General features: G+C 40.4%; 1 protein-coding gene across 14 annotated transcripts; it reads right to left on the bottom strand.

The window, feature by feature from the left end:
• Positions 1–23619, bottom strand: LOC103154224 (myelin transcription factor 1-like). 14 transcript variants are annotated; one of them, XM_016662545.1, is made up of 24 exons: positions 23355–23619; positions 19676–19703; positions 19450–19501; positions 18111–18147; positions 17960–18028; positions 16999–17213; positions 15728–16801; positions 14666–14785; positions 14106–14196; positions 13693–13806; positions 13381–13598; positions 11835–12034; positions 11504–11719; positions 11160–11308; positions 9814–9876; positions 5847–5915; positions 5541–5603; positions 5296–5379; positions 3248–3469; positions 2629–2720; positions 1569–1672; positions 1053–1196; positions 276–413; positions 1–144 (listed from the first exon to the last, which is right to left on the bottom strand). In XM_016662545.1, the coding sequence occupies exons 2-24, from the start codon at positions 19679–19681 to the stop codon at positions 130–132; spliced, it is 3555 nt and encodes a 1184-aa protein (XP_016518031.1). In that variant the 5' UTR covers positions 19682–19703; positions 23355–23619; the 3' UTR covers positions 1–129. The 14 variants fall into 14 exon arrangements, with proteins under 14 accessions (XP_016518031.1, XP_016518034.1, XP_016518032.1 ...); XM_016662548.1 differs by having other exon boundaries at positions 18111–18144; XM_016662546.1 differs by lacking the exon at positions 23355–23619 and adding an exon at positions 20954–21806.

Here is a 23619-nt window from a genome sequence, read left to right as displayed (position 1 = left end):
TTTTTTTTTATTATTTTGTTCTGCACACATTTCCTGGTTATGCACTTTGTCTTCCTGACTTAAAGTAACCTTTGGATGCCAGCGCGGTGACACACACTCGACATGCAGTCGTCTGTTCTGGCTCATACGTCATCCAACAACATGCTTAAAAAAACAAAACAAAAAAAACTAGTGGAGTTATTAAATAACCGAGTAAGAAGAATGATCACATACAATATGTAAGAACTCAGAAGAAATGTGGCAGCTGCTTGTTTCGTCGTCGTCTTGCATCATACCTCTATGCCTTTTACCGCTTGGCTGATGGACTCCAGCAGGGCCCGGGTGTCGGGGTTTTGGTAGCAGTCCTTATTGGTGAACATGTACGTCAGAGTCTCCACATAATTATCGAAGTTCTGCTCGGACACTGGTTCCTGCTGAAAACACGAGTTCAGAAGTCAAGATTAGTGATCAGGATCAATTCATAAATGTGTGCAGTTGATTTGGAGAGTCAGTGTGGAGAATTGATCTGTTCTCCGTGCTGAGTCCTCGATGTGTGAGGTTGAAGCAGAGTCGGTGAGTTGAATTCATGAATTGCATTTATTAACACCGAAATACAGCTGGTCCATTTCTCATGCTACCTTTAGGAGTTAGCAGGACAAAATGGCATCAAACAAAAGTTTTTCATTCCCTTTGTTAGCCTCTAACTAAGCTAGGCCCTAAAGAGGGCGTTCCCTAGTGTGTCATATCCTCTACCCTTAGCTTTGAGGGCGTTTCGTAACATGTCATTTCCTTTAGCTTTGCAGCTAGCTAAAAGAGATAGAAGGAAAAACACAGACAGCCAGGTAAGTCAGGCCCTAATTGTTTTCATTAATTAAGAATTACGTGCTTGGATAGAAATTTCTACATTTTTACACCCTGATTAAAAAAAACAACAACCTCTGTTTCATTAATAACCCTCTGAACACCAGAGAGGAAGAGTAATCTGAATTACTTGTTTTATACACAAAAAGAAAAAAAAATGACAGGAATTTGCTTGTTTTATTCCTTTATTGTTTGACCTTGACACGACTCACCATGGTAGGCAGGCGGATGTTGGCCAGGCTGCGAATTAATACCTGACTCAGACCAGATAGCTCCAAGAACAGAGCTTCATTCTTCTCCTCTATCTGTTTATTTTCCTCCTCCATGTTCTTTAGGTTCTTCTCCATTGAAGAAATCTGTAGCAGAAAGACAAAAGTTCTGCATTGGGTTAGGCAAAAGACAGATTTCAAATGTTCAACCCTGGTTCTGTAATAGACACGTTTCCAAGGCTGTTTACGTTGAGTCTAATTAAAGAGGCAGACAAAATGCCTCTTTAATTAATAAACTTTATTCTTCTTAGAATAAATCCACACAGGCTTAAAATATCTAACCCTAACCATCAATGAATAGTGACTGACTTATTTCTATTTCTCTTTAAATCTGCAACGTTCTCACTGTGATAATTGTTTCCACACAGTGGCAAAAAGTGGTCAACCGTCTCTCTGCTCTCGGCTACTGCAGAGCGATCTGATTACATCCGAAAATCACAGAACTCGCATTAATCTCACCTGAGTGTGCAAATTCATCATGTCGGCCTCCATCTCTGCGTTGGACTCATTCAGGTCACTGATGTCCTTGTTCAGCTGCTTGATATCTTCATCATTATCCAGAACTGGTGGACAGAATCACATACAGTGTGTAAACATATTATATCTGCCTGTCACGTGTTACAGTAATAGCTTCCTTCCTGGGCTGGAGCTGCATGTTTTGGTATTGATTTCGCGAGGGTACACACGCAGAGGTTTGGGACGTGTTTAATCTCCAGCTGCTCCCAAATTGATGTTTTGGATTGAATTGATTTGATGACAACAGTCAGGTCATCGGGGGGAATGCAGGAGAACAGAAAGGAAGTGGGTAAAGGACTGGCTTCACGTCTCATTTGAAGCACTAAAGGAAAGTAGAAATTGTCATTACAGAGCTGTTAAGATTTCCAAACTACTTATTTTTCCAGGATTATTAATTCCAATTTGTATGACTTTTGTTACAGGATCTATTTCTCTATTTGTTTTTGGTTAAATCTTAAAATTTTGATTATTTTATTTCATTAATTTGCTTCTTTTTTAGTTGATTCATTATGAGTATATTTGTTTTTGTTTCTAAGAGTCAGTTTGTTGGTCGGTATTTTATTTAATTAATCCCTTTGTGTCTCTGAGAGTTCATCACTGTACCCAGATTTTGGGCCAGCTCAGCACTGCTGAGTCGGCAGTATGTTCTGACTCTCGATTGTTTTCCTCCTTTAGCCATAAAATAATTTCTTCAGTTTTGTTCTCATTCAGCTGCAGAAAGCTGTGGCACATCCCCGCTTTGGTTTGTTCTGTGACTGCACTTAACGCTCCAGTGGGTGTCATCTGTGTGTCATAAACTAACTCATTTTATATTCTACACATCGCTGACCACGATAATTGCAGTTTATTTACCGAAGAGCACAGGAACGAGACTCAGAATGAAAAAATAAAAGGCAAATAGACTAGTAATAGAAATATGAATGTTTTTTTCTGATTATGCCTAAAATAATCTAAATAAAACAGTGTAAATCCATGGCAAACATCATTGCTGTGTTTGTCTTACCGTCGCTTGCTCTGAACTTTGCTGTTATATATTCGTCTCCAGGAAGCTTGACTTTCTTCTTGCTGGCTGGAGCTCTCGGACAACCTGAGAGACTAAAGCAGATTGTTGTCATGATTTTTATAGCTCAACAGATTTTGAAGCCTCAAGGAGAGAAGAAATTACTTTGCCAAATTATTGCATCAGTGTGCACCTGTCACATCCACTGCATAGTTCAATTTCATCATTTTAGTTTAAGATAATTTTTTGTCACACTGTAATGGAAAATTCTAATTTTCACTGAAATGCCCGCTTGCTGATTCCTGTATGTTTTTGTGGGATATGACATTGAGAAAGCAAAAAAAAAGAGAAAAAAAATCAACAAAAAACTGTGGTTCTAACAGACCAGTTTAAAAATCAAAATGCATTTTTAAAAAGTTGTAAATACTGCAGAAATCTCGACTTCCTGATGAGTACGTTTGTAAACTGTTTCACTTTTGTGCCATTACAATAGTTACAAGCATAATTCTTTAAAATCTACATCGGTCAATAAAGTATAGTGTTCAACATCCAACCACTCCACACATCCAAATGTACTTGGGCAAGACACCAAAACCAACATTTTCTACAAAAAGCAGGATACCTGCGGTGTGTCAAGAAACTGCCATTAGCATGACCAGAACCGTCACAGCCTGGTGTCGGGCAGGTCGGGCCTTCGGTCTTAAAGGCCTTCCAAGAGAAAGGAGTGCCATTTAGTAGACCTTCCCTCTGTCGCTTTGCTGCAAGGGGACAGCCATAGGCACTACGGTGGGTAGCATACTTTCCACTGATGTGTCCAAGACTGTCACAGCCAGGAACTGGACACCTGCAGATAAGCAGAAATCCTAATTTGACTAAATGCTTTCTTCATGTCCCATTCAATACATTTTTTGGTGAATGCATGTCGGTAAGGTAAAATGTTTTAGAGTTGCACAAAAACTACGGCCTTTGCAGTTTGATCTGATTATTATTTAAAATCGCTTATTGTATGTTGTCTCTATCCTGACACAAACGACTGTCCGGCCCACGAGAACAACCGCATCGTTAATTTGCTGACGACACCACGGTGATCGGACTCCTCTCACAGGGTGATGAGGCGGAGAGAGTGTTCAGAGAGTAACCTCACTCTGGACCCCAAGAAAACCAAGGAGGCCACCATGAACTTCAGGAAGCTCAGCACCGACCCAGGCACTCTGAGAGGGTCCACACCTTCAGGTTTCTTAGCGTCCTCATCTCCTGGACTGACTACATCACAGCAGTGATCATCGAGGCTCAGCAGCAGCTACACTTCCTGAGAATCCTCAAGAAGCACAAACTGAACTCCAAGCTGCTATTATCCATTGATGGCCTGCTGACATACAGCATCGCACTGTGGTACGGCAGCTGCTGCACTGTTGCATACAGGGTGATGCTTCAGGGGGTTGTTAAGACCATTCAGAGGATCGTTGGCTGGATGATTGGCTTCTATATTGCATTCTGGATTTGTACAACCGACCCCAGAGGAATCGTACCTCACCAGTCATGAACCTCACTGCTACCTGTGGCGGTGAAAGTGAAAAGGCTCTACACAGGTGAGTTTGACTCTACAGTGTGTTCTGTTGAGGCAGACGCTCTGCAGAAACTTTACAAGCTGCTTTTTTTTGCCCAGCTATAAAGTGTGGACAGCACAATCGTGCAAAAATCATCAGCTGTTTGCTAATGTTTATTTGTCAATGTAATGTTAATCATTTCAGGAAACAACCTTACCTAACCATAACATTCCATCCACTGTCTGAAGCTCACTCAAAGCCCCATCCAGAGGCCGGCAAATTGACAGAAACAGGTGCAACCGAAGTAAAAAAAAAAACACCCAAACAAAAGCTTAGTGGTGTGTTACATGTAGTCCAGTGTAGGGAGAAACTAAACAGCATCTACACACAAATAGTCCAACACTTTATTGAGCAAAACTTAGCAGTCCATGTACATCTCATGAACAAGGGATACTGGTTTGAAGAGAGAAAAGAACCTATTTGTGACAGGGAAGACATTATGAGCCATCTATGTCAAAATAAACAATAAGAAAGGAGGTTCAGTGTCATCAGATTTCATAATTCCAACATTTACAGCACAGCCCTAACACATAATAAGACCAAAACAAGCATGCTAGCACTGAACCTCAACAATGGACCAGAAGAAGTATTCATATCTATGAATGTGACTGTTCTGACTGATACTTCAAACCCATGACGAGAACTGAAAAGCCTTTTCCATGAACAAGAAGAAATGATCAGCTGCCTTCTATTTAACCCTTAGAGTTCTTATTTAATCCTAGATTGTTTTTAAATGTTTGCATTAGTTGAATGTTTTATTTTTGCCTGTCCCTAACTTCTTGTTTGAAAAAAATGTCCTAACAGCATTAAAGCTTTTCTTTCCTGTAGTATTAACACAGTAGAATTTAAGATTCTATTGTGTTAAAACAATATAATAATGTCTTAGCCAAGACAGAGTCTTGGCTTGGTATGTTTCAGGATAATCAGCCTTCAAGACAACCTAACGGCTCTGTCTACTGATATTTTAAGAGTGCTTTATAATTCTGTCCTCCCAGCATTATTGATGAACTGCTAGTCTAATAGAAAACAGAAACAGGAGTGACACTAAGATACAGTCACTTACCTCAGCAGCTCAGATTCTTCCTTGTCGTCCCTGGAAGGTGCTGATTTGACTCCTCCTTTCTTGGCCCGTGGACATCCAGACAAACTGGCAAAGTCACACGTCAAAATTTAACACTTTTGTAAGGTACAGATGCCAAATAGTTAAAGTACAATTATTATTATTATTCATTATTATTAAGACGTCGTCTCATTAGGTCTCATTACTTTACTTATACGGATCAAAATGCAAATGTGAGGAGCTCCCACCTCCTGTGCGACGCATAGTTTCCAGTGATGTGACCCGATCCATCACAGCCTGGAGTCGGACACCTGAGACACATGTAGGCAGGTTTTCAGCACACATTTTTACATTTTTATTTTCCTCACTATGCACCTATTAGTTACTGTTGTATGCTTCCAACTAGATATCCACCACCCATATTTGATGTTTTGATGTTTTAATCGAATTGAAGCATGGAGATGAGAAAATGGACCAAGCCGTAGCTGCAGAGCTTTCAGTAAAACTTGTTGAGGTTTAGTCAGGAAACAATTAACTCAATAAAACGCACATACTTCAGTTCAGCTGTGTGGGCAGCCATGAGGGTCCGAAGTGATTTATCAGCAAGAGGACAGCCTGACAGACTGAAAAAGTAGGAGAGAGTCAGAAAACAGAAGTTAGAACAGATGGAAAGAGCTAGAACACAAGCTCAACCAGAACGGAAGTCAAGTCAGAACTGGGCTGCACCCATAAGAAGAGATCTGATGCATTATCTACCTGAGCAGTGTAATTGTTAGGGAAAAAAAAAGAATCACCATATGCAGTGTAAACGATGTCGTTTGCTCCTGAAAAGGTTCGTTCAAATTTCAAATAAAAAAACTCACAAACTGCCTAGATTAGATAGAAAACACAGGGACCAAATGATGCCACAGTGTTTCTTCTGTAGTTGACATAATCTTCAAATTACAAATTAGACATGTGGACAAAACTGTCGGGACACTGGTGTTACAGCTGATAAGACAACAAAGATCCTTAAATCCTTCAAATTGAAGAGAAGGTTAACATGAACGGTAAACAAAGAGCCCAGAACACAAAAATTACAAAAAACGTAGGAGTAGAGAGCCTAAAGTCGCTGCTATGACAACCACAGGAGCAACATCACAGATGTGTGGTCAGGGGTGAAGAAGATCACAGGCTTCAAGCAAACGGAGGATCAGACAGATGAAAGTCTGGACACAGCAAATGAGCTCAACACATTGTTCAATAGGTTCAGTTCTGGAACAAGCTCATCCCACCCTGCTTTGACTCACAGCTTTCAGACGCTCTGTCTTCCACCTCAGTCATGGACTTTCCTGCTTCTACAAGTTTGTCTTCGACCACATCAGGAGATGCTGCTGCTCCCTTTGCCTCCACCTCCAACTTTTCTGTACTTAGAAGTCTGGTGAAGAGGCGGCTGGAGAGACTGAACCAGAACAAGGCTGCAGGTCCGGATGCTGTCAGCCCCAGAGTCTTGAAGGGCTGTGCAGAGCAGCTCTGTGAGATTCTGCAGCAGCTTGGCCCAACGGAAGGTTCTGTTGTTGTGGAAGACATCCCGCTTGGTTCCGGTTCCGACTCACCCATCAGTCATTAATGACTACAGACTCGTTGCCCTGACACCCCAGATCATAAAGGTCCTGGAGAGACTCCTGTTAACCCTCTTGCATACAAGCACATACCAGGACTCCCTGCAGTTTGGTTATTATTGCCAAGGAGTTGAAGATGCTGTCATACATCTGCCTCAACAAACCCTCTGTCATCTGGACAAAGCAGGCAGCACTGTGAGGATCATGTTCTTTGATTTCTCCAGTGCGGTTAACACAATTCAGGGTAATCTGCTTTGTCAGAAACTCCAGAAGACACAGGATCTATGGCTGAACGATAAACAGACTACAGATCATTAGACCGCTGAAGGTCTGTGTGTCTAACCAGGTGATCAGCAACACAGGAGCACCACAGGGCTCTGTACTCTCACCATTCCTTTGCACTCTGTACATAAACTTCCAGCACAAGTCCCACTTCTGTCATCTACAGAAATGCTCAGATGACACTACAGTTATCGAGTGTATCATAGATGGACAAGAATCTCATTTTACCGCTTGAGAAACAGGGTTAGATCAAACCTTCTTCCCATCGTGTGAGAAGAAGTGGACGTGAATGTTTGTGGCTTAGGTGCCACTGATGAATATGTTTCAAAATGGAAAAATCCGAAAATTGGGAGAAAGGATTTGGAAGTAAGAAAATTAATAGCCCACAAAGGAGTACTGGTATAAATAAGCTAAGTGATTAGTTGGATTTAAAAACTAAAACTACAATTGAAACTAATAATTATAAATTAGAGAAAGAAACCAGGAGCTTGAGTTGGTTTACTTGGGCTTCGAGTTTATAATTAAGGGTTTAAGCTGCTGAGCTTTAATAACTAAAAGACAAAATTTGGACTAGACAACTAAGATCAATATTGATATCTACAGATAAGAGATATCAAACCAGCATAAGTAAAATTGAGAGATTTCAGAAAGATACGAGGAGAAAAAATGTAGAGTAATTTCAGCACCGTAGGGACTGATGGTAGGCAGGAAAACATCTACTACATTAAAGAAAAATGGAAAAAGGAACTTAAAGAACATAAAAATAAAATAAAAAAACAATAGGATATGGAATACACAGAACATGTAGGACAATCTACTTGGTGTGTCTGACACATGACATACTACAAAAAGAAGACAAATATCTGGTACAAATAAGTCAGAAAACCATCACAAGATTATGATATAAAGAGGGACCAACTGTGGAGCAATGGCTGTGCATTATGGAGGAGATATCTGTGATGAAAAAGCTCACATATAAACTGAGATTGCAAGTGGGTCAATTTGTTGGAAAATGTAAAAAATTTAATGATTATAGAACCAAGGAAGACACCGCTTTCACAACCGGACAATATGGACATTAATAATGAACAACAGTATCAGGATGTAAAGTACAATGAAAAATAAAAAAGAAATAACTTAGAAATAAACTTAACAGGCTCCCTGCTGGAGGGCAAAAAGCTGCTCACCGTCAATGACCACTGGCTTTAGCTGTCGAGCTGCTAATGCACTAAGTCTTAAATGTATGTGTAATATTTATAAGAAAAGAGACGCAGTGCTTTGGTACTAATTGTCAATACTACAACAAGATAACAATGTCAGGAAAAAGTTTGAATTTAAAAAGTAAATTAACGAGAGAGAGAAGAAGTAGGTCAGCTTGACTTTGACAACCATAACATGTAGAGTTTTGTGTTTTCAGGTCAGTTAAAGAACTGAAACACCAACTCAGATCATCGGTAGACCTGATGCTTAAACTAGCCAATCAACTACTGCTATGGCCGATAGTAATCATATTAATAATGGTAAAAATCGCATCAAGCCTCAAAACATAAAACCTTTGTGCTCAATTCCAATATTTTGCTGAAGTCCAATTTTTTTTCTGCATGGTCGTTCATATTAGTAATTGCACCCAACTGCAGTGAGACTGCTGTGTGAACTGTTTATATCCCCAAAGCGACCCACATGTGCAGAATTTATAGATTAACACATTTTCATACGCAGTCTTGTTATTTTATCCATTTATTCTTTATATAGCCCTTTTCATGGAAAAGAACTGAGTTAGGCTATTCAGACTATGGTGAAAAAGTGGAATATACATCCCACATGGGCAAAAAAGTCTCTCTAAATGTATTGAACATAGAAGGAGCTGAAAGAGGCCTTTTGACGAAATTCGCCCTTCAAACTTAAGACAGCTGGAGGAGTTTGTTCATTAGTAGTGGACCAAAATACCTGTGGACAGGTACAGAAGTCTTATTAACAGATGCATAAATTATTTCATTGCAGTGATTGTCTCAAAAGGTTGCTCAACAAAATATTAAGTTACAGGTATCATTTTTTGTCCAAGCCTGCTTCATTTGTTTGCTTTTTAAAATTATTGTATTCAACCACATTTCAAAAGCAATGCTGGATTTTCATTGGTTGATTTCTGTAAATGCTATGTATTACTTTTGTCAGTTTTAAATTATTTCAGGGACCATTGTGGGCTTTAAGGTCACAAAGTGGTGCCAACAATTTTGTACACGTGTGAAGAAGCTGCTATAAGAGGATGAGGAGATTCTTATTAATAACATTTCTGAAATAAAAATTTTTGTTACAAATATTTTGAAAATAACCCAAGAAGCATGTTGAATTTACTTGACAATTATTATCAGCCTCATGTTAAATGTACTTAATCTTTGATAACTTTATAAAATAAATTTATAGAAATTTACAAGACCGCCAATCACACATATGTAGAATTTTATATATTTATATTCATAGTCAGTAATTTATGAGGAAAAAGCGAAGGTAACTTCATAACTATAGCCTCAGCATTCAGTCATTTATTTGTCAGTTAAATTAACAAATATACCGACAAATGAATGGCTTAACATGATAAAAAAATAAATAACACTTTCGTAATACACACTCAAGGTCTTACCTTCGATGTGATGCATAATTGCCAGTGATGTGCCCACTGCCATCACAGCCTGGTGTCGGACATCTAAATCAAAGAAAATAATAATCATGGATTAGACCTGAGGCAGGTTCTGCTGCAGGTTTCTTCCTGTTGCTACAGGCATGCTTTACTGAGCATGCACTAAGGAGTTGTTGCAAACAGTCCACTGATATCACATGCTGAGTGAAGGCTGCGAGTCACTGACTCTATGATAGCTGCTGGGTTTTCTTAAATAGAAGGCTACTTGGCCAATTTAAATTATAAGCTAAACTTGAGCACATTTTTTTTATATATCTAGCATCAACTGAAATGGATGTATAAATTGATTCACTTGATTTTCTTTTCTTTTTTCTAAAGCAAGTTGAGAGGCTGCTGGTGTTGAAAGATGACATGTTGTCACTATATACTATATACATGAACCAAAATGAACTCAAATGAAATCACACAAAACAAAATCTTAAAAAGATTTCTTGCAGTCAGCATCTATCATGAGGTTGAGCTTTGTGTGTAACAATTACGTTGCACATGTGACGGCAGATACGTGTAAAAGAGTCTCTCTATTCTGTGAAAACAGGAATCAGATTCTTTAGCAGTGGCTTTGCTGTGATACTGACGACTGTTCAGCCAGTAGATATGTTTACACTGATCTTCTTCTGTAAAAGGCTTGGAAGTCAGTCTCTCTTGTGCGCCACTACTGCCATCTTTTGGCGTAAAATGGCATTGCACCAGAAATTACTCTTAAAGGAATCCATGATTAGTTGTAACAATAGACTTTATCTTAGAAGTATTTCTTTTAGATGTAAAAACAATACAGCAATAATAATGTAGGTTGTTTAGTTTCTATCAATTTTAATAAAATATTGTCAAATATTGTTATAACAAAAGATGTACATTTTTGAAGTAATTATGAGTTTTGGTGGATCGCAAACAGCAATTTCTCAGTTAAAATAAAAATTACAACATATTCAGGCCAACATGTTCAACTAATCCTGGATCACTTTGAGCTTTTCAGCTACAAATCTCACTGTAGATTCTGCTACTTTTAATTAAATCTTTGACAGATTTAATTAAAAACTGTATTTTAATATTTCTGCTAGTTTTAATTCATCAACAAGTCTTTCTCCATCTCTTCAGATTCTTCAGCAAACCAGCTAATTGAGTCAGCATTTCATATTTACACTGCTGTTTGAAAATAAATATAATACTTAACTCTTGATTTAGGTCTGACACTACTTGGTAGCTATTGTCAAATACTGAACTGAAGATCACCTGTGTGTCACATGCCCTTGAGTTGTATGAGTTTTAAAATGGGAAGTTCTTGAACTTACACAATGACTTCTTTTTTGTTGTCTTTGGGCTGAAACTTGACTTTAAAACTGCTGGTAGTGACTTCACCGGGGTATTTCCGGTCCTCCGAGTTTTCTTGGTTCTCTTCCTCATCATCTGATGATGTATATGAAGGAGCTGTGTATTCCATCTAGACAGAAGTAAAAATAGAGCACAAATGGCTAAGACACTCCTGGAAAAGTTTATCCAATCAGAATTCTGTTTTCAACTTTAAAATTGTTTTAATGCATATACAGTTACTATGGGCATGAGGCTCTGATATTTCTTCTTTTCCTTGAGCTTTTGTTTTGTACAGAGATGTACTGTAAGTGGCAAAATTCATTACCTCTTCATGGTCTTCCTCCTTGTCTTCAGTGGGTTTGGTGAAATCTAGTGGACCTTCCCAATCTGACTGAGGATGGTCCTGAGACAACGTGGCATCCACAAGCTGAGAGGAGGAAGGCAAAGAACATGCAGCCTCTGCAGACTGTATGTCGTCTCTCTTGGTTTTTTTCATGCTCAGGTCTAAGGTGCCATTCTCATCCACCTCAATCGCGACCTCCTGCAGTGTTAAAATAAATGGTGAGAGTGAAGTGTGGCGCAGATGTCGGGCGTAACTGGAAAAGCCAATGTTCACATCCTAAACTGGCTTTGAGCCACACAACAGATATGTGTACCTTGGTGCAAGGCTCCAGGAGTTTAGTGCTGCAGGTTTCCGGTCTCTCCCAGCAGCGGGTGGACAGGTTGAGGATTGCTGTTGCCGCCATATGGGCTGCCTCTGCGTCCTCTGCACCCCATCCACTGGAGGATGGGATGTTCTTGGCTAAACCTCCTGATGTACCATGGCTTGGCGAGGGTGCCTTGGAAAATGGTTTAGCTGTGTGCAAATAAATAAATACTTTGTAACAGAAAAGGACAAATGAAAGCCACTTCAAAATAATGTCTAAGAATCATAAAATGCTAGTGAGATAACAAACAAATGAAAAGTTAAGAAGCCATTTTGGTAGCCTCAGTATTGATTTTTTTTTTGCAAATGATGTAGTTCTGTTGGCTTCATCTGACTATGATCTCCAGCTTTCAGCATGCAGCTGAATGTTTAACGGCCGGCATGAAAATCAGTACCTCTAATTTCAAGACCTTGAGCTAGAAAAGAGTGTTGTTCTCTCTGCAGGTCGTGAATGGCGTCCTGCCCAAGTAGGCAATAGGTCAGTAGATTGGTTGATGTGGCGTCTTCAATTATGTGAGCTCTCATTTACCAATTAATATGTTCCACCCTCATCTATGCTCACAAGCTCTAGGCAGCAACCTAAAAAACGAGACTGTAATGAGTTTCCTCCAGGGTGTCTGGGCTCTCCCTTAAGGTAGAGAAACTGAGAAGCCCAGTTTTCCAGCAGGTGCTCCTCCACATCAAGAGCAGCCAGTGGAAGTGTCTTGGGGGAGGACGCCCAGGGACATGCAGGAGGGACTATGTTTATCAGTTGGTTGGAGGATCGGGCTCAGGTGGGGCGGACTGGGAGAACTGGGGAGAAAGGTGGCCTGAGAGTTTATGCATATCAACGCCACAGCTCTTGCTCTTTGCCATACCAGAAATTGCGTTACTGATTTTCACAACATTTCTGAAAAGAGAACTTTTAGTTTTGTAAGGAACGACTATTCAGCATTCATAAATATTGTTTATTTTGACTAACAAATGATAATTTTATTAACCCTTTAACTGTCACCACCAAAACAATCAGGTCAGTGGGTCCATGAGGACACTGGTGACACTGGTGACACTGGTGTCAGCATGATAGTTGATTAAACAGAAGTGATCTTGTTCTGCCTGTTGTCCAAAACATAGTTTCTGTGCAATAATTTGTACATAACCTGCAGTATAACAATGTCTTAACTTTGCACATTTTTGATGCTTACTCTTCTTACCTGAATTTAAATGGACTTTGTGCCTTTTTTTTTTTTTTTTTGCTTTAATGTTCACTTGCTGGGTAGAATAAAGTTTTTTGAATTGTGAATCAAATTACATCAAGCTCAAAATGGGTGTTTATTGTGTTGTGTGCAATATCATTTCTCCAACTGGTACAAAAAACATGACGCTTTATGCAGCGAAGGCCATCAGGCTGGGACTCAAACCTGTGACGGCCGCGTCACCCCTGCGCCACCACAGATCCCGTAATAAACATTCAACACTTGTTTTGTGGCAAAATCTAGAGCAGGAGTGAGACTTACATTTGAAGACTTTAGTTGATGTGTCGGTGGCGTCGGGCGTCTTTGGAACAATCATACGCTTCCCAAACACTTGCACATCAAAGCTTGCATAGTCAAAAGAAACCTTGGAGTATTTCTCCAGCTCCTTGGCAAGGTTAGCTCGAGGTGTGGTTGTCACTGTGTTGGGGCGGTAGCTGCCATACTGAGGGATCTCCAGCTGTTTCACAAAACACATTGGCCTGCAAGAAAAACCACAGGTTCGACCAAAATGCATCAGCAGACGTGGACTTGCGTGGAGGTGAAGAGGAAACCAAACTTCGTTTCCTGTCTTGCCTTAGCACTCTGTCAGAGTTTGAAGTTGGCTCGCTGGCTGCAGCTTGTAGATGAACTTGCTTGTCCTGGTTCTTGTTCAGTTTAGCTGCTGCTGCTATGGGGCAGCCGGACAGGCTGGAAGGGGTTGAAGATCCAAACATGAATTTTTAATTAGCAAAACAAACATTGAGATTTTTCTTTTTTAATCTTAGATGATTTGATCAAACGTGTGTTAGTTCTATTAGAAGATGTTAGTTTGTCTTAATTTTCTAAATTTCTAAATGTATCTTTAAAAATCAGTCCTCATGCTATATTGAAAATAATAAAGAGAAATTATACTACAGATAAAATGACCTGCTGTGTGCATGCCTTTGTGTGTGTGTGTGTGTGTGTGTGTGTGTGTGTGTGTGTGTGTGTGTGTGTGCTTTAACAACCTGCGGTGTGTGTTGCGGTTACTGTTCACATGACCTTGGCCGGTGCAGCCGGGAGTGGGACACTTCAAGACATTTTCGTGCATGGCCAAAACTACAGACAGCAGAAGTAAGGTCAGTATATTTAGTGTACTACAAGCACACACAGTGACTGAGCTGAAGAAAGCAGTTTGTTACAACAGTATTAGTTTGTCTTCAGTAGTAGTGTTAGTTGAACTGATTATGTTACAAGTGCTAGTGAAGACTTCTGACAGAAACCCTTTTCTTCTCGTCTAAAATGTCTGCGCCATCTTCAGCTTATTGCATTTGTTCCCAAAATTGTGATCAGAGACGCATTGAGGGTTGTGAAATGTCAAGTTGGTAGCTTTACAATTTCACACTGAATTCAGTAAATTTTTGAAGTGATAAAATGGATTCTTTTAAAATAGCATTAAACAGCTGTTTGGTTCATCCGTCTGAGTTTTCATACCCTCCTTTTATTGTTCTATGAGGGAAATTGTTTAACTTCCACCAACAGCAGCCGTAGGGTGAAAGGTTTGGGAACCACTGGGTGATGAACTCACTCTCTGGAGGTATTCTGTCTTTGTGTGGACATCCAGAAAGACTGCGGTGGTGAGGATACAACCCAGTGATGTGGCCTGTTCCGTCACAGCCTGGAGTTGGACACTTTACTTCCTTCTTTTCTGAAAAAAGTGAAGAAGCTTAATTAAATGTCATCAAAACACAAGAAGCTTAAGGAAAAAAAAAGTAAATTTTGCTTGTTTTTTAACTGATTACGGGAACATGATTTTTTCTTAAGTCCAACATGGGAGAGACGAAACAATCCATATGTGTTGCATTTTTCTGATAAGATTCTACGTCGCACAGTTTGACACAAGCCTAATTTCTTCAACATTAATGCTTTAGAATCAAAAAGTCAAATCTGTGTCACATTAATTGCAATAACACATTAATTGCCCTGTGTCAGGGGTGTCGAGCTCAATTTAATTTTGAGCCAAATCAAGATCATGAATGTTCTTACAGGGCCGGTGGTCCCAGGATCTACTGCTAAAACCCGTCAATGAACTGTTGAAATATAAACAAATTCTTAAAATTAAATTATATCGAATATCTTTTCAGTCCCTCCAGGATTTTGCAACTGTCTGTGGGAATTCTTTGCAATAAAAATTAACATGTTTGTGGTTCTAATTTTGAAATATTTGCACTTTTGTAAGATGGGAAATAGGACATTTTATTACTCGCTGTGTCGTTATGGATTATAGATAAAATAAGGCTGAGGCAGATGTTTAGCAGAAGTAAGAGAAACATCCACCTGCGGGTGGGAGTAAACAGTCACTTGGATCCAATATTTTTCACCATTTTTGCCAAAAATCTACAATAAACTCACAACTATGCTTCAGTGCAAAAAAAAAAAAAAAAAAAGAAATGCAGGGCTTTGTTGATTTTACTGAATTTACACGATAAATCACAGAAAATTGGTGGGACTGATTGATGTCATTTAACAGTACAAACTGCTTTGATTTGATTGAAACAATAATGTTTAAGCACACGGTTATCTTTTTGACGGTTCTAGGGCCACATAGCGTTTGACACCTTGAGCTCCATGTCATTGGCAGACAGTGTACCTTTGCTACAGTGGGTGGAGCGGCGGACTCCAGCAGAACCGTCGGAGTTCTTCATGGAGGCGTTGCTCGGCTGGTAGTCAACAGAACTGCTGCTCTCCTGACCGCCCTGGACCTCCTCTGCCTTCAGAGCGATGGCCTGCTCCAGCAGCCCCAGATTCCCTCGAGTCATGTCCCAGTTTTCGGAGTCGTCCGTGACGCCTGATCCCTCGGAGACGCGATCCAGTTCCTCTCCCCTGTCTTCCTCCTCCTCCTCCTCTTCCTCCTCCAGTTCCTCGTCGTCTTCCTCTTCCTCCTCGTCCTCCTCGTGCTCCTCCTCCTCTGCGTGAACTTCGATGATGACGGTGCTCGGAGAGGCCTTGCTTGAGTTTCCTTCTTCTTCATCGTCATCTTCATCTTCTTCCTCCTCGTCTTCTTCTTCTTCTTCTTGCTCCACTTCTCCGGCTTTGCTGCTCTGCTTCTCCTCTGCTGCTTCTTCCTCGGCCCTGAGGGTGTCGCACTGTTCTTCCCTGAGTGACACAGTCGCTTCAGATTCCTGAATGAAAACTGTCTCAACTTGTCTCACTGCTCCGTAGTCTTCCTCCTCTTCTTCTTCCTCCTCCTCTTCTTCCTCCTCTGCGTCCTCCTCTTCCTCCTCCTCTTCTTCAGTCTCATTATTCTCCATCGGTTTTGACTCTTTGGCCTGATTTTTGTAATCTCCACTTGAGTACTGGTGATCAGAATTTTCCTGCCTGATCACCTGTCTTCTGATCTCCATCTCTTCTGCAACATTCCTCTGACTTTCCTCCTCCTCCTCCTCCTCCTCCTCTAGGTTTGCTGTTTTTGCTTTATCTTCTTCCTCGTCTTTTGTCTCTTCATGGCAGGGGACGGTTGTTTCTTCTGCTGGGAGCTCTGGTGGGAGGCACGCGGATGCTGACTGAACCTCCTCTTCCTCTGTGATTATCACACATGTGACCTCCTCGCTAAAGTTCTCTGTCTCTACTTTGTTCTCGGTCTCTGAGGTGATACTTCTGCTCTTATCGTCAGGTGAAGGGTAAGGTTGTTCTGGGTTGTCTGTGGTCACCGAGGTTCGTTCAACTGTGGAACCCAAGTATACAAAAAGCCGTCAGAGCTGCCATGTTGTTCATTTGTAACCTTGTCTGCATCCGTACGTAAAAAGACTGGCAATAGATTTGCACGGTTGGTCTAAGCAACAATGAAAATTGTTCACATTTATTTTCACATTTCTGAGCTGAAAGCAGTCGGTGGAACGTGTGAAAGATTTTGTTACACACCTTTTCCCATCTCGCTCTTTGTTTCTTTTTTCTTTTTGTCTTTGATGCCATCTTTTTCTTCTCCGTCTTCCTCATTCTGCTCCTCCTCTTCTGCCATGTCACTGTCCTCGTCGGCCTGTTTGGCGGGCTGGATCCTCTTCCTGGGCGACAGCGGGTTCTCTTCGATTTCGGCCTCCTGGAGCTTCCTTTTCTTTACAATTGGGCAGCCCAACGCACTGAGAGCAAGATGGACAAAACAAAAGAATTGTAATGTTGCATCGAACTCGGGCAGCGAACTATATGGTGCGTTAATTTGACTGGAAATGAATGTTTAGTCAAATAAAATATGTGGTTAAAGCTGAAATGATGCAAGCACGCTTATAACGGAGCAGTGTCATAACTGTGGAGAAAGTTACTTTCACAACAAAGCTGATAAAAGTTTTCTATTATCATCTCCACATTTTAATTCACCCAGTGTGTCTGTAGGAATTTATGGGACAAAGAAAACTAGTGGATGAAGGCCTGAGGGAGGTGCTTTCTGCATACGATGAAACAGAGGAAATTTCCAAATCTCTCTTGTAAATTAGATCTATTTACTTGTGTGAATAAAGTTGAAATAACAAAATTATACTGCTTAGAAACGTTTCAGAGATGCTGGAAGGACGACCTCATGAAATAGGCCAGTTCACAACAGCAAGGAGCCTGTGGGCTATTCATCAGCAAAACAATGTCACCCTAAAAGGAGCTGAGGAGAAAAAATGGTTTCCTCTTGAGTACAGGAAACGTTTTGGGTCAACAAATATTTCAGCACCCAAAACTCATAATATGGATGTCCTTTCCCTCTGTTTACCCAACAAAAACAGAAAGTCCATCATCTACAGAAGTAAATCGTCAGGCAGTTTTTAAATACTACAAAACGTTTATATTGTTGATGATACGTCCTGCTGTCAAATGTTTGCTTATCGTTTCTGCTGAGTCCCACCTTCTGTGTCTCGAATATCTTCCACTGACATGACCTTTGCCATCACATCCAGGGGTGGGACAGCTGCTGCTGGCACAAACCAAGAAAAACCTACATTTCAAACGCGTCACGTTGTTTGATTTGAGAGCCGATCAGGACAAGAATACTTTACCTCATTTCCAGCTTCATTGCTTGTCCAACTTGTTCTGCTGACAGAGAATAGAGTTCACCGCATTAACACAAACAAATATCTCACGTTGTATGTCTTGTGTCAGAATAGATTAAATCCATGTGTCAAGATACACTCTTATTACATATATGACTGAAAACCAATGGGGGGATTTTTTTTCTTTCAATCTAAACAATTTTTTTATGTTGTTAAAAATTTTGATTTTTTTTTTTTCTCATTTCAGAAAGTAAAATAATTCAATTTACATAGAATGGGATATATTCATGTCTTTATTTGGGATATGTTCAAGTCTATATAATTTTGATGAATATATCTTGTAGAAAACAAAACCCAAAATTCAGTGTCTCATATATTAGTATATATGCTAAAAGAAATAATATCTTCATAGAAAGTTGAGTGGAAGGAAAAAAGTGTAATACCAAAAGGTGCAGCACCTAACGTGGATGATCACAACCTTACGATGACTGTCAAATAAAATCCATTCAAGAATTTGAAGGAGATTCACAGAGAATACAATAATGTTTCTCATTTCATTTGTAGACAAAAAAAACATAGAATGCTAAAACAGAAAATGTTAGCATTCTAAAATTTTGTGTAGGAGAAGCACAAACTAAAATCACTATTTCACCTGGTAAAATAGCGATTTCACCATTTCTGTAAATGTATGGGAAGCCAGTAGAGTAAGACAAGAATCTGGAAAATATGATTATCACTGTTTCCTGCCACGCCATTTTGTATTTTGCTCACAACCTCTGTGAAGATGCTGATTTTTATTTTCCAGCAGGGCAAACACAGTCCCAACCAAATACTGAGAGCACATTTGTAAACACACTCTTCAAAAGCCTGACACTTATGTTTAAAACATCCTTTTCATTGGTCTGCTGTTAAAATTCAAATTCCTAATTGTCCGTAAGCCACAATCATCAAAATTCTGAGATATAAAGGATCTCAATATTTTTCTCTGCGTCATGAATCTATATGCTACATAAGTTTCACTTTCTGAAATGAGTCAAAAGAAAATTTGAACTTTATCACAACTTTATCATTTTTGGAGTTTTGTTGGTGTCAGCAATCCACTTATTTGTCATTTTTGATTTGCTGGAAGGACGAATGATTAATTTAATGAACCAAAAATGAACAGAAGAAAATATCTGATACAATGTGCTGGTTTCTCAGCTTTCTAACACTCTTGACATGACTGGACTGGGTTTTTAGAACATGAATGAGAAGTGAGACAGAGTGAGGAGATCAGATCTTTGGGAATCAAATCTCACTTTCTGTTCTCGTTTCTGCATGCAGGCTTGTCGGTGCTCACACTCACCCCGGATGGCTTTAGAACGAGCTCGTGTTCTTGTCTCTGTGTCTTGACTCATCTATGTGACAGAGGATTGGGTGAAAGGTTTACAACAGACAGACAACGCAGCATGGAGGAACGATTTAGAGGGTAAATCGTTGTCAAACAGACACAGGAGAGATGGCCAGACAGACGGAGAAAACGGACAGGGAGGGGAAAAAAACAACAACAAAAAAATTGCTTTGTCACTTACTTTCATCTAGCTTTGAACTCATTTATGCCTAGAGTTGGACACAAAATAGGAAATCAACTCGGATAAAGAAGAGCAAACTACATTCTGCCTTTCTGAATGAAAATACAAACTTTACTGGGTTCGATGAGGTCAGAGTGATCCAAAAAAGAGAACAAGTTTGGCTAATTGATCTCATAGGTAACTTTAAATATAACAAATAAAAACAGAAGCCACATGCTAAAGAGCAGACTCTGATTTGCTGCCTTTAAAAAGCAACATTTTCTAGTAAACCTTGAGGAATGCTACGCGTTTGATTCTTTTCTTTTCTTGCACATTGGACCATCAACTAAAATAATCACAGATTTCACTGTTCATTTCAACACTGGGAAATGCCAGTGTTAATGCCAAGTTAATATTTAAGAAATATTTAGAAATCAAATAAAAATACTTCTACAAACATATTTATCAGCTTCAAATCGGCATAATTCTCTTTGAAGTTATAATTAAATATTTCAAAACTGCATACAGGTGTCATGTCTAACATGACGTATTGTATAGGCATACCTCTGTATACCTATCCATAGGTATGTTGATAGCTCTGTATAGGCATAAAGGCCACTAATCTACAGATAAAACTCCTTCATTAAAATGCTCTTTTACACCCGGAGCAGCTTCGGCCCCTGACCCTGCAGCTCAACCAGGTGACTTCTTCTCTGAAGAGCATTAACCCCAACAAAGTCCCAGGGCCTGACAAAATGTTGGGGAGGACTCTGAGGTCATGTGCCGACCCGTTGGCAGGGGTCTTCTTTTTAGACATGTTCAATCTGCAGTTTTCAGCTGTCCCTGTCTTCCATAATTGCTCCACCTTTGTGGTTGTGCCAGTAGTAGAATCTGTTGTGACCTGCTTGAATGACTACCGCCCGGTCATCCTAACCCCAATCGTTACAAGACGATGTGAGAGGATCGTCCTAAAACACATTAGGGATAGCCTTCCTGCTAGTCACGACAGGCACCAGTTTGCCACAGAGTAGGGCATGCTCCATTGTCCTTAGACACTTGCAGCATCCTGACACTTATGCTGAACTTCAGTTCACCATTTAACACCATCATCCTGGGAAAGCTGACAGTGAAGCTCCATAATCTGGGACTTTAAACAGCAATTTGCCTTTGGATCAGGGACTTCCTCAACAACCTGTCTCAGGTGGTGACAACAGGGGGTTGAACATCCTCCACCCTGGTCCTGAATACAGGCACACCACAGGGCTGTGTGCTTAGCACGGTTCTTTTTACAATACTCACCCACAACTGTGCAGCCATCCACTGCTCCAGCAGGGTTCAGATGATATTACTGCAGTAGGTCTAGTAACAAACCATGATGAGACCCTGTACAGAAAAGAGATCCACCACCTGTCCCAGTGGTGTTCACTGAACAATCTGGTACTCAACACCAGCAAGACCAACAAGGTCATAGTGGACTACAGGAGATGCAGGAGGACAGCACACCCACCTGTTACAATTCAAGGAGAGGTGGTGCAGTGTGAGGACAATATCACATTCCTGGGCATCCACATCACCTTGGATGTGACCTGGTCGGTGAACAAGTCTTTCCTGGTGATGAAGGCCCGACATAGACTCTTCATCCTCAGGAAACTGAAAATGGTTGAACTCCCTGCTCAGTTGCTCAAGAACTTCTATAGAGATGTGATTGAGATCCCCGTGTTGTCATGATAATGTTAGTGGATGGACCCAAATGGAAACGTCAAGCTATGCTGAAGATTTAATGAAAAATTAAAGAACAAAAAAACTCATAAAAATCAAAAGAAAGCATGGAATCCAGAGAAGGACAAAAAACTATAAATCCAAGGGAAAACAGCAGAGAGAAGAGGGGAAGAACAACAGGATATAGTGGGAGTAGACGAGAGGAACTGGCAAGGAGTGAGAGGAGGTGTATAAGTACTGGGAGAGTGAATACAGTGGACCTGGGCTGGGAGCTGTGGCCTTGCAGCAAGAAGGTCCTGGGTTCGATTCCTGGCCAGGGGTCTTTCTGTTTGTTCTACCTGTGCATGCGTTGGATCTCTCCGGGTACTCCGGCTTCCTCCCACAGTCCAAAAACATGACTGTCAGGTTAAATGGTCTCTCTAAATTCTCCTTAGGTGTGTGTGTGCATGGTTGTTTGTCCTCTGTCTGTCTCTGTGTCCATTGCCCTGCGATGGACTGGCAACCTGTAGTGTGATCCCGTCTCACTCCTGTTGACCTCTGAAGACCCCAGGACCTCTCATGACCTCACTAGGGATAAGCGTGTAAGATAATGGAGGCCTGTAAAGGAAAGTTGGACCTGGCCTGATTAGCTAACTGACTGCAGGTGTGAGGGGAGAGAGCAGAAAACAGACTGAGGAGAGAGAGAGAGTGAGAAAGTGGTACAGGGGGTGAAGGAGAGTACACAAGGAGTAGGAAATTAATCTAACGCTAAAGAATAACTAGTAATAATAAACATGATTAAACTAGAGTAACAAAGAATAACTACACAAGAAGTAAACATAATAAACTAGAATTACTAAGGAAGGACTGAACTAAAGCAAAACAGAAATAAGCGCTGTTTTTGTTAGAGGGATCAAATAAAAAGAAACTAAAGAATACGGAATAAACAAACCTCAAAGCAACACAGGATCCTAACACATTCTCCCTAGAACATATGGATATATACGACAAAATAAAAATCTTATTGTATGTCTTACTTATGCTGACTGCAGCTTTGTGGAGGTGAACTTTTATGACATCTGACATATCAATGTAACTTTGAGCGACCTGCTCTTTTTATTACAAAGTCAGCCACAAAACGGTAAATCTGCGAAGTTAGAGCTGAAGTGACAAGCACCCGCTACACAGTTTTGTGTGATTTAAGGTATTTAGTAAATTACATACAGTAAATTATACGGGAGAATATCGTGTTTAAAGTACAACGTTACCAAATGGTTTGTTTACGAATTCAAAAAAATGTGGCTGGGACAAAACGGAGGAGTAAAAAATCGCGACAGGAATTGGGTTGATAAGCAGCTCAACAATTATTATGTAATCAAATCAAAGGAGAAGAAAAACGTAAAAATATAATAATAATAATAATAATAAAAAACATGACAAATAAAAAAAAAGCTGAATTTCCCCAGAATCGACAATAGATGAAAAACAAAACCATTCTAAGTGCAGTTGGATAAAAAGCGGCTGCTTGACGGCACCTAACTGCGGGCAGCCTGCTGCCTGATGCGCTGTGACACAAAAGGAAACATGAGAACGCACATGCAGAGTGAAGGCGTTCAGTGCGTTGACAACAGAGACGTGAAGGCCTGCGCAGGCCTTTCCCTCTGCTAATCTGTCATTCTGAACACATATATCAACCGCAGCTTTTTTTTGTTTTACAGTTTTGTACTTTTATTTTTTCCCCCCCGCGGTTTGTGTTTAGACCAAAACAGTAAGCAGAGCATAAAGACCATCCAATAATAAAAAGCTTTTGAAAGCAATGTCCGTACGCATATTTGGATCGAGCCTTGTCGGCTCTTTTAAACAAAACTGGGCAGAAAGCGTATGATCCCGTTCAGTGTCACCTCCACCCTGCACGTTATGAAATCCAACATTATCTCTACTGTTAGAGTGCAGATAAGAACAGAGAATAAAAAAGCTCTTTGTTGGTGAACCAAAGCCTTACCTTACTCACACTACAATCCTCCCCTCCCCCTCCGCCTTGACATATCTAGGGAGGCGGACTGTCGCCCCTCAGTAACGATGTTCCACGCAAAAAAAAAAAACAAACAAAAAAAAAACTACAAAAGCAAAGCACCTGAACACAGCACAAAACTTTGAATTCTCCAGTGGTGTCCACGGATGAGGTCCAGGCCCCATGAGCCTTCCAGCACCCTGGACAGAGCCGATTCTGCTTTCAGCACCACGGACAGAGGGCTGATTCTACTGCC

Source organism: Poecilia formosa, unplaced genomic scaffold, assembly GCF_000485575.1.
Source record: "Poecilia formosa unplaced genomic scaffold, Poecilia_formosa-5.1.2 Scaffold377, whole genome shotgun sequence".
Classification (NCBI taxonomy): domain Eukaryota; kingdom Metazoa; phylum Chordata; class Actinopteri; order Cyprinodontiformes; family Poeciliidae; genus Poecilia; species Poecilia formosa.
This window is presented reverse-complemented; position numbering and strand designations above follow the sequence as displayed.